General features: G+C 42.3%; 1 protein-coding gene across 4 annotated transcripts in view; it reads left to right on the top strand.

Moving 5' to 3' along the window:
* The window catches only part of KCNK2 (potassium two pore domain channel subfamily K member 2), a 132,554-nt gene that overhangs the window by 39,190 nt on the left and 78,563 nt on the right, over positions 1–14,801 (top strand). For 2 of the 4 annotated variants that reach the window (XM_069852808.1, XM_069852807.1), the window contains exon 3: positions 12,751–13,061. In XM_069852808.1, coding sequence (XP_069708909.1) covers positions 12,751–13,061 — 311 coding nt within the window. Of the gene's footprint in view, positions 1–10,514; positions 10,623–11,019; positions 11,141–12,750; positions 13,062–14,801 lie in introns of those variants that run through there. The other 2 variants (XM_069852810.1, XM_069852809.1) reach the window with 2 other exon arrangements.

Here is a 14,801-nt window from a genome sequence, read left to right as displayed (position 1 = left end):
TGGTTAAATCATTCACAGGGAGGTAGAAGATGTGAGCCCAATCTACTCTCCTGCCTCCTGGGTAGATGCTTCAGCTCCTGAGTTGCACTGAGTGGTGCCTTTTAGTTCTTTGTTGTCTCCTTCTCCTTCCTACGTAAATCCCAGAGCTTGACGTGGTTTGGCACACTTCTTTATTTTCTGTAGCATTGGCCAGTGGCTAGTTGATAGCGGTTCCTGGAAGACCATTGTGAGTTTCTTTCTTGGGTGACTGGCTTTCTCCATGTGTTATGCAGGGAACTTGGGATCTAACTTTGGTCTGCATCTGCTGTAATTAATTAAAGATAGGTGCATCACTGCAGAGCATGGTGACTTTTAAATCACTGTGTTGCCTAAGCTCAAAGTCCAATGAGAGTGAGATGAAATCACAAGAAATAATGACAAAAGCTTGGCTGACTTTATTTAGAGTGGTGTGATCTAAGCCAGTGAGTTCCCATCAATATACAGTAACAGATGAGATTTGAATCTGGACTGGAAGGAAGACTGGGTCATCTACTCTTGTACCCCATTATTGTCTTTCATAATGTAATGTCTTTCATAAATTGGTGAGTGTCCAGTCTCCAGCCTGACATTATACATTCTTCAGCTTTAAATGAATATGAGTGTAAGGAACATAAAGTTACAGGCTTTACTACTTCAGCATCTGGTAGGTCAGTATGTCTGTAGGAAGGGGCCTTAGGGAATACTTATGGTAAGATGGGAGTTCCATGCTGCAGGTCAGAAAGTCACGTATTTCAATGCCAGTAGTCTGTTCAGCAAAGTGATTTCTTTATCTTTGTTGCATTATAGGAGCGTATAAACAAGTTCATTAAATTACTGATATTTGTTTCATTATTATAAACTGCTTACAGTATACTAATATAATTTTTAAATATTGTGGTAATAATTAAAGCTTATAACTGGTATGTAAATGCAGTATGTGTACATAATACAGATGTATACCTGTCTAAAACATGCAAGTGGTGTGCTGAAATATGCATTGCTGTTAGTTCAACAGTAATTTTTACATATAGCTTTAATGTTATTTACTGGAAAAGAAATATGGCTGGGTATGATGTTTTAAATAGAAATTGTGGTTTTCTGTATATAGTTTACTGTTAGATATTCTACACAGCAGCTATTGTGCCTGCATTCTCGAAGTGGTCATTTTGAATAGCTAATAGTTCAGCAGTTACTGAAAAGTTGCTTTCTTGTCTAAAAATAGAGGAATGTGTGCATCCTTGTACACCGTGGGTATTCAAGTAATAATGCAAGTGATTGATGATAAAAAGCTTTCTTTCCACTCTTTGGCCATTAACAATCTATTGCGATCAAGAGAACACTGGGATAGAAATTAATCTTCCCTGAATTATTCCAAACAGTCAACTGATAGAAGAATTCTTTGCTTTCATTCAGTTGAAACTGATTAACTCTGGTAATTACTCTGCTTGAACTGAGTTAGCAGGAATTTTTTGCATGTTGCGGCATCCTTGATGGTTTGTCATCTTGCGTGCCAAACAAGGAAACTTGGTAAAGAATTTGAAGGGAGGTGGTGTCAGTGTAGTATTTACTGCCTAAGACTGATGATGACTATGAGTGATAAATATCTGTAGAAGTGATCAGATGCAATTTGTTTTCATACTTGGATATTTCATTGAAACTGTCATTGGTTAAAATGCATAAACAGTCCTTGGAGCAGAAACTCTTGTCTCCCTCTGCCAAGAGAATACATAACCACTAAGCTAGGAATGTTTTCTCTCTTTTTCTTCCTCTGTCATTTTCCCACCTCACAAATCCTGAATTCTACATGAAGAACTGGGATTGCATGAGAAGACACTTGGGATGCTTGGGACTGTAAGAATAGGCTGACATATACTGAAGCATTTGCCCCATACTAAGGAGATTACTGCTTAAGGTTTGTCAGCCATCCTGAAACCCATCTTGGCTCTGACTATTTTTAGTCAAAAATAAAATCAATTATACTAAAATGTTAAGTTCAAATAAACCTCAGCCAAAACCAGAACAGTGACTATTTATGGAGAGAGGTATGAGAAAGGAAACAAAAAAACATGTTGTGGATACATCTCATTCTAGTTAGACATCAAGGTGATTTGTCTTTGCCATGTAGCTAGTAGGCACTTAAGCCAAAATAATTTCCAAAATAATTGTCACCCTCTGGCGCTGAGATCCAGCTCTCTTGTGACCTGCCTGCCATGGGTCAGTCTTTTGCTCTACAAAGATGCCTTTTGAATGCCCCTCTGCGACAGTGTAGGCTCAGCTGGAAGTCAGCAGCCAACTGACTCTGAAGAAACCTTTTGTGCAATAGGAAGGCAAAACATAATGACAAGCTCAGTACTTGCTCTGGGGGTAAATAGGCCATTTACCTCTTTTCAGTAAAATTATTTCTGCTGATGGCAAGGGAGGTCAGACTTTCTAAGCACTCATGTAAGTATATTAGTATTTATAGCACTCAAGTGTAAACTTTATTTTGCAGAAATATGCAAGTGAGAACAGAGTCCTCCAATCATTGCACTATTGCATAAAATCTGGTTTCTTTCATTTATGTTTTAAAATAAAGTCGTAACCATCCCTACATTTTACATAAAGTTTGTTCTGTCAGTCTTCCAGAAAAGCCTACCAAATAAACTCCCCTGAGGAGATAAGTAAGGAAGGCTTATTTTCTGGATCAGTTGGGCATAAGAATGCCATTAGTGGGAAGTGTGTTTGTGTCCAGGAACAGAAATCTTGCTAAAGAATGCTGGTTGCTCTCTACAACTACCTGAAAGAAGGTTGTGGAGAGGAGGGAGCTGGCCTCTTCTCCCAAGTGACAGGGGACAGGACAAGAGGGAATGGCCTCAAGCTCCACCAGGGAAGGTTCAGGCTCGACATAAGGAAAAAATTCTTCACTGAAAGGGTCATTAGGCAATGACCCTAGGTCTGCCCAGGGAGGTGGTTGACTCACCTTCCCTGGAGGTGTTTAAGGTGTGGCTGAATGAGGTACTGAGGGGCATGGTTTAGAGATTGGTGGGAATGGTTGGACTCAATGATCCGGTGGGTCTCTTCCAACCTGGTGATTCTATGATTCAGTGTTGAGAACTTAGCCTCATGGAAATTAAAAGAAATTAGGTTTTCAGAATGACAATTTTGCACAAAGGCAACTCTGTCCACATCAGATGACACGTCTGTTCCCTGTGATATGGAGATACCTACTTCACATACCTACCTTACAACTTTGGAGTTGTGGAGTTATTCTGCAAGTCACCTGAACAATGATACAGAAAACCCCAAAGTAGCTGACATAGAAGCAACTCCAGAACTGGAGGCAGCACATACCTGCCATGGAAGTACTGCATTTGAGTACTGCTGGGAGGTCAGAGTTACTAGTTTGAATGTGCTGCTGTGAAGATCATACCTGCCCTACCTTGAGGATATTTTTGTGATATGCTGCACAATCTTATGCATGCAGCAGGTTGCTCTGAATTCCCCCATGGCTCCTTGTGTGGGGTTGTGCCGTTACATACACGTATATATATAAAATCCTTGACATCTGGATTACATGTTATTTCTAGCAGGATGCAGGACCTAACCCCTGTGACCTGCACGTTAGGAATAAGGCATATTTTTTCCACAAGTCACTTTGCTCGTTACAATATTAGCTGACTTTCCAAAATATTCTAGGCAATTTTTATGAGTAAGAAAAATCATCAGATCTTCCCTCTAAAACAAAGGAAGAAATTGCCAATGATTCCCCAAGAATCTGGTACATATCTTCAGCCTGAGGCTTTCTTACTGACTGCTTTTGTTGTATTTCTTCCATTGAGATATTCTCACTGGATAAAACCTTAAGTAATTTTGAGTATTAATCCCCTTAATATCTGAAGTTGTTATGAAAAAGAGAGCAAGAAAAGTTAGGAAACCAATAATTTCAGGAACTGGTTTCCCTAGGGCTTTTCTATTAACATTTTTGGCATCCATGCCTCTTAAACTGCTAAACTCTCATTTTAACAAAAAGAAATCATACAAAGTTATAGGAATTGTTACAATGGTTCTCCTATGTTATTCTGTTGCCAATATATTATTTAGAAAAAAATATTTAGAAAAACAATTTAGAAAATTAATAGTTTTTATTGAAGATTACCTTTTATAGTAATGTAATGAATTTTTTACAATCTCACTTTGCCCTTTCATGCAATAGGGTGAGTTAACTTTCTTGGGCAAGTGATTATAAAAATACTAAGATGTTGAGGATTTTAGAAATAGAACGTCCTTCATGTCGAGGCTCCTAAGATGTCATGGAAATTTCCTTATTTTAATTTTAGCTGTTTTACATGAACGGGTTATCTTAAAGTAACTTTCTCACTAGTCATATTCCTAAGTGCGTCTGGTTCTATTTGGTGCAGTTATAACTGGCGTATTTTTATATTTATTATGCAAAGAGGAAAAAGGTGATCCCATCTTCCCCTATATATTGTATCTACATTTTCCTTGGAGACCAGCCTTAATACTCTCTGTAACAACTGAAAATAAAGCAGGAAACTATACAAAACAGTGTATCAATTTCCTTACATACTTAACATCAGCGGTACAACACAAATAAAAGACCTTACTTCTAGCAAAAATGTAAAAGTAGATTAGCGGATACTTTAAAGCTGAAAAGATGAGTATGAACCTGCAGCCTGTTCTTCTGTCAGCAGTCCATAGCTGCCAGCTCAAGATTAAACCCCCAAGCCCAGAATTTCAAGGTCTACACATGAAAGAATATAGAGGGAAGAGAGTTCAAGGATGGAAGTGCTGAGCAATGCCAATGCACCATGCGTCAGAATGGCAGCAATTTAATGTTTCCTGCTATCCAAGCATCTTGTGAAAACTGGGCTGTGTTCACCCAGCTTTCTGCCTCCATGGTGCTAGTCGTATCTTTATCATAGCAGAAAGACGTGGTCACTGGAAGGGGCAGGTGATACTTTGCAGATAGAACTATGAAGTTGTGATGCACTGATTTTCAAAGTCAGACTTTTAGTGTGATATGAAATTACCTCTTCATCTCTGTTTAGATGCTGAGTGGTGAATCTGGGAGATACTTCTTTTGCTCAGTTTTAAAAGGTGAAGCTCGATGCTTCTTTAAATTAACTAACCATTACCTACAACTGCCATATTTTGACACAAGCATTAGTGCACAGCTTAGTTTCACACTGTGATTTGTGAGCTCTATGCCTGGCATGGGGGCAGGAGAAAATGACAAAATAATTGAAAAGAGATAAAATTAGATGTCTATCCTTAGAACAAGCTATCAAAAAAAAAACAAACCATCCAAAGTACCAAATATTGTCTTCCAATAAAAAATCTGTATCATCATTTCCAGACATATCTCTGTGTAGCTGAATACAGAGAGATTGCCAGAAAATGTGGTCTTTGGTGCACGTTTGAAAATAACTCATAGATTTAATTTCACTCTCTTTTACGGCTACTGCCACATAGAAGTCTGGTGGTTTTAAAACACAGTTGATAATTAATGTTCTCCTTTTTTATCTCCTCATTTGTATTATTTTTTTCTGCAAGAAAGTTCTTTAATTACCCCTGCATGATACTTATTTGGTATTGCCTGGGCTACTTTCTCTTCTCTTGTCTCTTTCTAGTTTGTTCTGTTTCTTCCAAGTTTTATTTGTGGATTGCTCTACAAGAAAAGCACTAATGCTATTTTAGGTGATTTCCAGCGTCCTCTGCTTTTTATTTTATTTACAGATTGTTGTGCCGTAGGTCTGTGTCACTATTTCCAGAGTTCCCTGAAACGTGGATGTAGTACTTTAAAAATATAGAACTCAAATCCTCAGCTCCTCAAGACACAGTTTAAAAGTAAGCACCTGCTTACTTATTTATGGAAAACTATCTTTAGAGACAGAATGAACTTTGGCCATTGTCTTGTCAGGCCCGATGCATGCAGTCTTACATGCATGTTCTTTTTCTTTCAAAATACTCCATGTTCTTTTCCACTCTGCAAAGACAACACAGAGTTTAGGTTTCCATCTCATATGTCACCCAGTAACACCACAAAAATCTATGAGGACAGTTTCATGATTGGTACTAATGTGTGTGGACAGCCAGATATAAAATTCCCACTGGACAGACAGATATAAAATTCCCACTGTCACTCTCCTATTTTGAAGAGACCACAACTAGCAAAAGTGGAAAACAAATCACAAATCAGCAATTTTGTAGAACATTTTGGTGATTACAGAAAAACATCTTGTAATAATCCCAAATTATCACAAGCTTTCCCTTGAGGAGATCAGTAATTCAAGGCAGTAGTAAGTTTTTCCTGTGCCTAAATAATCCATAACAGAGGTGACATATTGCAATTCACATTTAGCACTGATGATAATGGCATTGAAAAGTCAGTTATAATTGTTGCTTCTGAAGCTGTCCAACCATAACAGATTTGTGAAAGCAAATACAAAAAAACAGTGGCAGAACATGTGACAAATAAATCCCATTAGGTCTGGTAACATGACACAGGCAGGGAGGAAACCCAGTGGGAGATATGAAAGCCGGTAAAGAAAAATATGCATTCACGATATTAATTACAACCGTGAATACTTTATGGTTTCTAAAACAACTTCCCACTTGCTCCACGTGGATAAATAGATAAGAAGTACTAGTGACGGAAAGAATTAGACCCTAATTAAAACTGACAACTGAGCTGTATGAAAATAGATGGGCACATGTAGACATTTTTGCTAATAATTGATGAGGTGAGAAACAATGGCTTTTCTGCTCAACAAATAATTTGTCACCCTGAGACAGGCATTCATGGTAGATGTAATAGCTTGCCAGTGAGGTAAAACTCATTAATACATATTCTAGTTCCGCTGCATATGCTTAACTAATTTAAAAATGTGAATTAAAAGTAATGACATATTTTTAAATGAGACTGCTTTAAGGCTTTATGGTTTTCAGAGGCAGATGAGGGCTGAATATCACTTAGCTACCTGCAAATGTCTCCTGCCTATTGCCTTCTCTTTGCCCTCCTAGCACTGGTGTTGGGCTGGGAAGGTGCAATCTCAGCATGGTCACTGGAAGCAGCCTCATGTCCTCACGTCCTGACTGCCTGCAAAGCACACTGTCTGCTCGTTTGCCCAACGGAGAAGCAGACTGTATTCCATTAGTTTCTTCTTTAGTGTAAATTCCCATAGAAGGACACGACTAATAGTTTAATGGCAGAATACAGTAACATGGCATGGCCTTAATGTTACAGTTATCCATAAAGAACCATCAGAGACCTTTTAATGTCTCCAAAGAAGTCAAGAGACAAGTAATTTGTAAGTCCCACTGCATAGGTAAAATGAGCCCTAAAATTTACTTAGTAAATATGTATTTCTGCTTAGCTCTGCTGTAATAAAACTTAGTAGTAGCAAACGTTTATCCTTGACTTTAACTTAGTATATGGTTTGGCCCATTCTGAAGAGCGGCGGAGGTTTTCCGCTCTCATGCCACGAGAAAGCATAATTTACTTTAGAGGGGAAGATGCTGTGTCCACAGTAAGGCCTGAAGCCCATAGCAATACATGGTTATATCAAAGGTGTGGGTCCCCTGCAGTGAATTAAATAGGTGACCATATGAACAGTGTGTTGAAGTCAGTGAGGGAAGTGCCCTCACTGAAAGCCTGGCCATAACAGTCCCTTGAGAATGTAGAAATCCACATCAAACAAATAAGAGTGAAGAAGGCTGGAATCTGAGGCAACTCCTATAACACAGCTGGTTTGAGAAGAGCATTTGCTACACCCAGAGGTGGGGGCCTAGCAAAAGCCCCTTGCTCCAGGCACAAAGCAAAAGCTCTTCATGGCCTTTCAAGGAGGGGATGGCTCCTGCAACTGGGCAGAGGAAAAGAAAGCATTATTAACAGATAAGGGTGCTTTTTATGTAAGCTTTTAAAATTGGTCTTTCCAGGGCAACATTTTTCTGGAATAACTATTTCCTTACAAGTTTTCTCCTGTCCTACCAAAACTATGTTTAGTTCATCTACAGATGTTATTTGCATGAATATGCAATCACTATGTTTTTCATATTCCGACTTCCTCTGCATGCTGCATGCCCATCTCTCTCAGCTGAGCTCACTTTTAACACTTCAAAGAGTTGAGCAGCTTCCAGCAGCCACTGTCTGTGTGTAAAGTGGCCATCCAGAACTCAAGCCAACACATTTTTAGAAAGCATTTATGAGTCTTTCTCATGTTAGTAGGAAATACACAAACTTGCATGTACTTAATGTTACAAGCTTTTTTTTTAGTTTGCTCAGATACATCTCTCTGTTACAGCAGCAAGCCCATTTGCTTGCAAGGTTGGAGCTCTGTGTTGTAGCTTCTTTTGTTACCTAATCTTGTCAGTGGTGGTTGGTGGTATATTTTGTCAGTGATATACTGCATTTGAGTGTGTTTGTTTAGTGAAGCTCAAACTGGTTAAACCGATAGTTTCAAATTTGAGGGCAAAATGGTCACACACAATATTCAAACAATGTGTGGCATACATTACAATAAAAATATTGGAGGGTAAGACTCCACAGAATAAATACTAGTGCTATATAAAGCCTCCAGAAAATAGGATTTGCTATATGCAATAGTTTTTGTTGTATAGTACAAAAAGAATTGCTGGTGTTCTTGCTGGATTTGAAGATGTCTGTCATTAAAGGTGCCTGCCATATGTGGAGTGTTTATACACCTGGTAAAAGTGAGAAAAACCAGCCTAAGACCACTTCGAGAATCCATTTGAAGTATGTGGTAAACTCTAGCTGAGGATTTCATCTGGGATCACAACAGGTGGAAAATACCAGTGAAACTAGACATTGGAGATATTTACTAGGTAATTAATGGAAATAATTACTTTCACAGAGACAGCTCTTCAGCTATTAAAGTTAAGGCACCCATGCAGTCATTCCTGGAGTTGATCTCAAACCGTTTCTGCCCTTTGGGTGGAATGCCTATATTTAAAGCTTTGTCAAACCTTCCTGAAGCTATTGATAAGCTCCCCACTGAGTTCACTGTAGGCAATAAGTCTGATCCTTTTTCAACTTTCAATAATTATTCCTTCACTCAAGGAAAAGCAAAATTGTATTCCAAATAATCAGATTGCCAAAGAAAGGCATATAGCACTAGTTTCCACAATACTTCAGACAGACACAGGACAGCATGGAGGAAGACTTTCATGCCTGTTTTCCCATAGGATGTTGGAAGAAATCCTCTTAAAGGATTCTTTTCCATGAGGTAGGAACACAGATTGTTTATATAGGCTGATAGTTAAGAAATCTTTTCGGGAGATATATTTTCTTTTCTTTTCTTTTCTTTTCTTTTCTTTTCTTTTCTTTTCTTTTCTTTTCTTTTCTTTTCTTTTCTTTTCTTTTCTTTTCTTTTCTTTTCTTTTCTTTTCTTTTCTTTTCTTTTCTTTTCTTTTCTTTTCTTTTCTTTTCTTTTCTTTTCTTTTCTTTTCTTTTCTTTTCTTTTCTTTTCTTTTCTTTTAAATAAAAAAGATCCAGGCATGAAAATATTGAATCTTCAAGAATCCCTTGAGCAAGGGAGAATCCATAGGCAGGAGGGGGCATTTTACTTTTCTACTGTTGTTTGAGGATGAAGTCAACTATATGACTGAAGGTCTACCTGCAAAAGATTTTGCTGTATTGGGTTCAATGGCTCTTGCCACTTGATAGCTGCTTTGCTGGTTCACAGTGATAGGGAGCGATAGGCTGCAGCTCAAACTGAACTGCACCTTGCGGAGACGTGTGAACACACTAGGGAAGACAGGTGTGATTGATGTTGCTGAAATCAGAGTCCTAAGGAACTCAATATTACTCTCATTTGTATTATGTCACATTGATACCGAGAAGCATTAAAATAAGTGACTTCTAAAGTGTTTGCTGATGGCGCTGCTGATTTGAGCAGGATTATAGCCCATTAAACACCCGATGTGTGACTGACTTTGGCCATTTTACAGATAGAGCCTCTGGCTTTAAATGCTCGTGACCTACACCCATTTGTTACAGGGAGTAATTTTTTAACGTGTTTGCAGAGACTTTTAGAGAGCGGTTGTGAGAGCAGTTTTTGGATTCTCTGGGTAAATCCTGCTGTCTTAGGCGAGATCATCACCTCAGCGCGAACAGCTGACCAGCGGATAATGTCACAGGTGACACATGACAGGGAAATCGGGGAGTTAGCAAATAAAACAAGAATAATTTCGGGCTTCTTAGCGCCAGAAATCACAGTTGAAGCAGCATTTCTGATGTATCTATCAGACTAAAATGGAAGGAGGCAGCGCGCTGACAGCGCGTGTGATAGGAGAGCAGCCACCATCCCTGACTCCCAGATCCCACCTAGTTAACTCCTTGCAGCAAAACACCGGGCTGGCAAAGCACACGGGTTAAAAAATCAGGCCAAGCTCCGCAGCCCCGCGGTGGTGGTGGTGGTGGGGGGGTCCCCCGGCTTGTCCCCGGCGGTGACATTTCCCCTAGTTCAAAAGTTCACGGGGAGGCTTTGGCGTGTGGGCTGGAGGGGGACCGCCAGCGGGTCCTGCCTCTCCTCCCTCCTGCCTCTCTCCTCGCCGTTTTCCAAGCGAGACCTCGGTCTCCGCAGGTACCGCTCTGTCTCTCCCCCCTCCCTTTTTTTTTTTTTTTTTTCTTCCCCTGCGCCCCTGCAGCACCGGAGGGCAGAGGGTGCACAGACACACACACGCCGCCCCACAAAAGGCATCACCGGGCTCGGGCTGCTCCGCACGCCCCGGGGCACGCACGGACACACACACACGGACACTCACACCCCCCTCCCGCACACACACACACGCACGGACGCCGCGATGTGCGATGCGCGATGCGCGACGTGAGGCACCTCGCACGCCCCGGGGCCGGGGGGAGCCGGCGGGATCCGCGCTGCCAGCCCGCCCGCCCCTACCGCTCCCTCTCCTCCAGACCCATCCATCAGCGCCTTTTCCTCTCGGTCTCCTCCTTCCTTTCTTTCCTTTCTTTGCTTTTTTTTTTTTTCCCCCAACCTTTTTTTTTTTTTTTAATTTTTTTTAATCTGACTGTATCTACCGAAGCCCAGAAAAAATGCCTGCCCGTGGAGCGAGGAGAGGGCATCGGGTCGGTAAATAAGAAGTGAGTACGAGCACAATGGCGCTCCTCCCCGCTCCCAGCCCTGCGGATGCTGCATGCGCTTCTGCTTCTCCGAGGACCCCGCGATGCTCCCCGCGGCCCGGGCCCCTTTGTACCTCGCCTGGCTGCTTTCCCTGCCTCCCTTTCCCTTTCCTTCCCGGCTCCGTCGCCCCCCGGGAGCATCCCCGCCGGCGGAGGCTCGGGGCTCGCCGCGCCGGGGCTGCACCCGCTCGGGACCGGCGGGCATCCCCCAGCTCACTGCACCCGCTTGGGGCCCCCGAGCACCCCCCGGCCCGTTGCACCCGCTTGGGGCCCCCGGGCACCCCCCGGCTCGCCGCACCGGCCGCGGGGAGGTGGCGGCGGTGCCCGGTACCCGCTTCTTTGTTCGCCGCCAGCAGGCGGGGGGCGAGCTCGGCGGGGCCGGCTGGGAGGGGAGCTGCCCGAACCCTCGCACCGGCCTGGGGGGGCTTGGAGGGTCGCGGGGCTCCCCCCGCCGAGGAGAGGGGCGTACGGGGCGGGGGGAGCCGTGCCCGTGCTCCGGGCCCCCGCAGGGAGGGAGGCGGCTCCGCGGCTGCCGCCCCGGGGGATGCTCCGGCTCCCGGCCCGACCCGGGACCGCGCTGGCTCGCTCCCCCCCGCCCTCTTCTCCGGGGCCGGGATGCCCAGGTGCCACCGCCGACCCTGCTGGGGACGCGTCCCGCCTCCGTCACCCGGAGGGAGACTTCCCTCTAGGTTTAGATCTGGGCTTTTCCCACTGGCAGCTGGAAGCGGTGTCGTGGCCGTTCGAAACGCACATGAAATTCAAAACGATTTAAATATAGCTTGTGCGGTCAACTGCTGTGGCCGCCTTCCCCCAGGAGACCTTCACCTGCACTTGATGTGGTGGATTTTTTTTTTAGTGCCTGTGTAGTTGCTGGTAGTCACATGGGTTATCGAGATACTCAATAACGCACTCAGCTGCTCTTTTCCTAAGCCAGTGGGGTTTGTGTAGCTGTAAATAAAAATACACGCCTTAATAAATGGGTGACTTTTCCAGTAAGTACACGTATGTTTTACTGGTATTTTCTGAAAGGTGTAATCAATACGCAGTTAACACTTTAGGACCGGTATGATAAGCGGTATATTGTGTTTATGGATGTGTCTGTGGAATTCGCAGGTGATCATACAACTGTTGTCAGAGAGCGTTTGTCGGAGCGCAGGACAAAATCGCTGAGAGAAAGGAGGATTTCTATTTTTCTGTTACCTTTGTCATGCTGAGGTAGAACATAACCGAAAGGCTGCTTCGCAGTGCTTAAGAAAGCAGTGGATGTAAAGAATCTGCCACAAAATACCATTTTATACTAATTTAAATACAAGAGCATAGCGGAAATCTCTGTTCATGAAATGATTGAATAGGAGAAGGAGGCAGACACATACAGAAAAAGTTCAGACGTGTGAACTGGATAATACTACTCAGAGCAGCAGCTTCATTATAAAGTGGCGCGAGGTTTATGTGAAAGATTCAACAGGTTAAGAATTTCAGTTGGAAGCAACAGAATTTATGTAAGCTTGGCAAGAAGTTGACAAAACCTGAACAGCACTGTAAAAATGAACTTTCTTTTTCTGTTTTGCCAGTGGCGGCACCTGACTTGCTGGATCCCAAATCAGCCACTCAGAACTCCAAACCAAGATTATCATTTTCCACCAAGCCTACCGTGCTTTCTTCACGGGAGGAAAGTGATTCAGCTATTAATGTTATGAAATGGAAGACAGTCTCAACAATTTTTCTGGTGGTAGTCGTATATTTAATAATTGGAGCAACAGTATTTAAAGCCCTGGAGCAGCCTCATGAGACCTCCCAGAGAACAACCATTGTGATTCAGAAGCAGACGTTTGTATCTCAGCATTCCTGTGTGAATGCAACAGAGCTTGATGAACTGATTCAGGTAATCCAAACCCTTGTCACCATGCCTTAGAACAACAAATTATATATGGCAGCACTGCTGTGACAAATAACTTTTTTAGCAAAGCTCTATATTGGCTGAGCGCTGTAACAAGTGTTAAGACCACAAGCTGAGCAATAGCATTTTCATGCAAAGCCTCATGGTTGGAAAGCTCTTGCTATTTTTAGGTCCAGTATGCTTGGTAGACGGCCTTTTTTTTCTGAAGCCCCCCTTTATACTAATGAAATGATTGTTCATCAGCAATATATACAATTAATAGTTCACAAAGGAATTGATACATTGATTGTGCCTTACCAGGTCTGTCAATATCTGAAATCCCTAATTCTGAAGAAGGAAATACACTGTCCATTGCCTTAAAGGACTTATAATTTACTGTGATTGCATCAAACTAGCTTTCCTTCCAGCTGTATGCTTCTTTTTATTGATTTTGCTTTAAGTACAGGAAAGTACCATGGAATTGCTATTTTGATCTTAAATCTCGTTATTCTCTGCTTCTTAAAGGCATACCCACAACTGGTGTACATCGTTGTGATCCAGCTAACGTGACTTCACCCTTGCAGGTCATCTGCCTCAGAACCATAGGAAATATTTATTTGCAGTAGCACAGAACTAGATCTAGAGCCTTATGAGGCCCTTTCCAACTTAAATCCCATGTTTCCATGTTCTTATGAATATCCAGTGGCACTGCAGGGAACAGCAAGGGGCTGCCAAATAATGTCAGTTTTGAGGATGAGACAGAGGCTGGAGTGAACGGCCAAGAGTTGGCAAGGTTTGACCCCTTCATAAGGACAATCTGTGGGGACATCTGGGTCTGCAGACCCTGAGATGAGACAGTGGAGGATGGTGGGTATCCAGACACTGGCTAGTATGAGCTCTGGAGCAGGCCAGTTGCATGGGCGGTAAAGCTTTCTGTTTTTTTAAGCCGACCTGGCTGTGAGTTTAGAAGTTGATTTTGCCTCTCTAGACCAATCTGCCTTGAATGTTAGCATGGACACCTGCTTTTTTTCAGTTTTAAAGCAGAGCTCAGATGTACTAAGTTATTTTTATGGCATGCTACTAATGAATTTTAAAGACAAATTGGGAAAATGTCTTGTATTTTGTGGTATCTTCCCAGCCTTGTTGCTAAAACGTGTTCCAAAACTGCCACCCTTTAAATAACTGTCAGAGTTCCAATCTCCGTGTCTTGACTGGACATGCCTGAGGAGGTGCTGTCCATGAGAATTTAGCTGCTGTGTAATAACCATGTTTCCGTGGTTTTACCAGCAGAATGTGAGACAACCTTTCAGAGAAATAGATAGACATGTTTTGATTGAAACAATTTCTTGCAGGTAGTATAAATATCCCCATATGAAATTTTTAGGTTAGATACTCTACTTGTGAAGATAAAACCAGAAATTTTGAAGTGTTATCTTACATCACCTATGTGGTGGTCCTTAAGGCAAAAACTCTTGCAACTTGCCCTGGAGTACTTAGATATTTTAGCATTTCTGATTCCCTACTCAGAAGCGCAGATTGCTAATTAATCATAGAATCATAGAATAACCACGTTGGAAGAGACCTACCGGATCATCGAGTCAAACCATTCCTATCAAGCACTAAACCATACCCCTTAGCACCTCGTCCACCTGTGCCTTAAACACCTCCAGGGAAGGTGACTCAACCACCTCCCTGGGTAGCCTGTTCCAGTGCCCAGTGACCCTTTCTGTGTAAAATTTTTTCCTA

The sequence above is a fragment of the Phaenicophaeus curvirostris genome, chromosome 2, assembly GCF_032191515.1.
Source record: "Phaenicophaeus curvirostris isolate KB17595 chromosome 2, BPBGC_Pcur_1.0, whole genome shotgun sequence".
In the NCBI taxonomy this organism is placed as follows: domain Eukaryota; kingdom Metazoa; phylum Chordata; class Aves; order Cuculiformes; family Cuculidae; genus Phaenicophaeus; species Phaenicophaeus curvirostris.
This window is presented reverse-complemented; position numbering and strand designations above follow the sequence as displayed.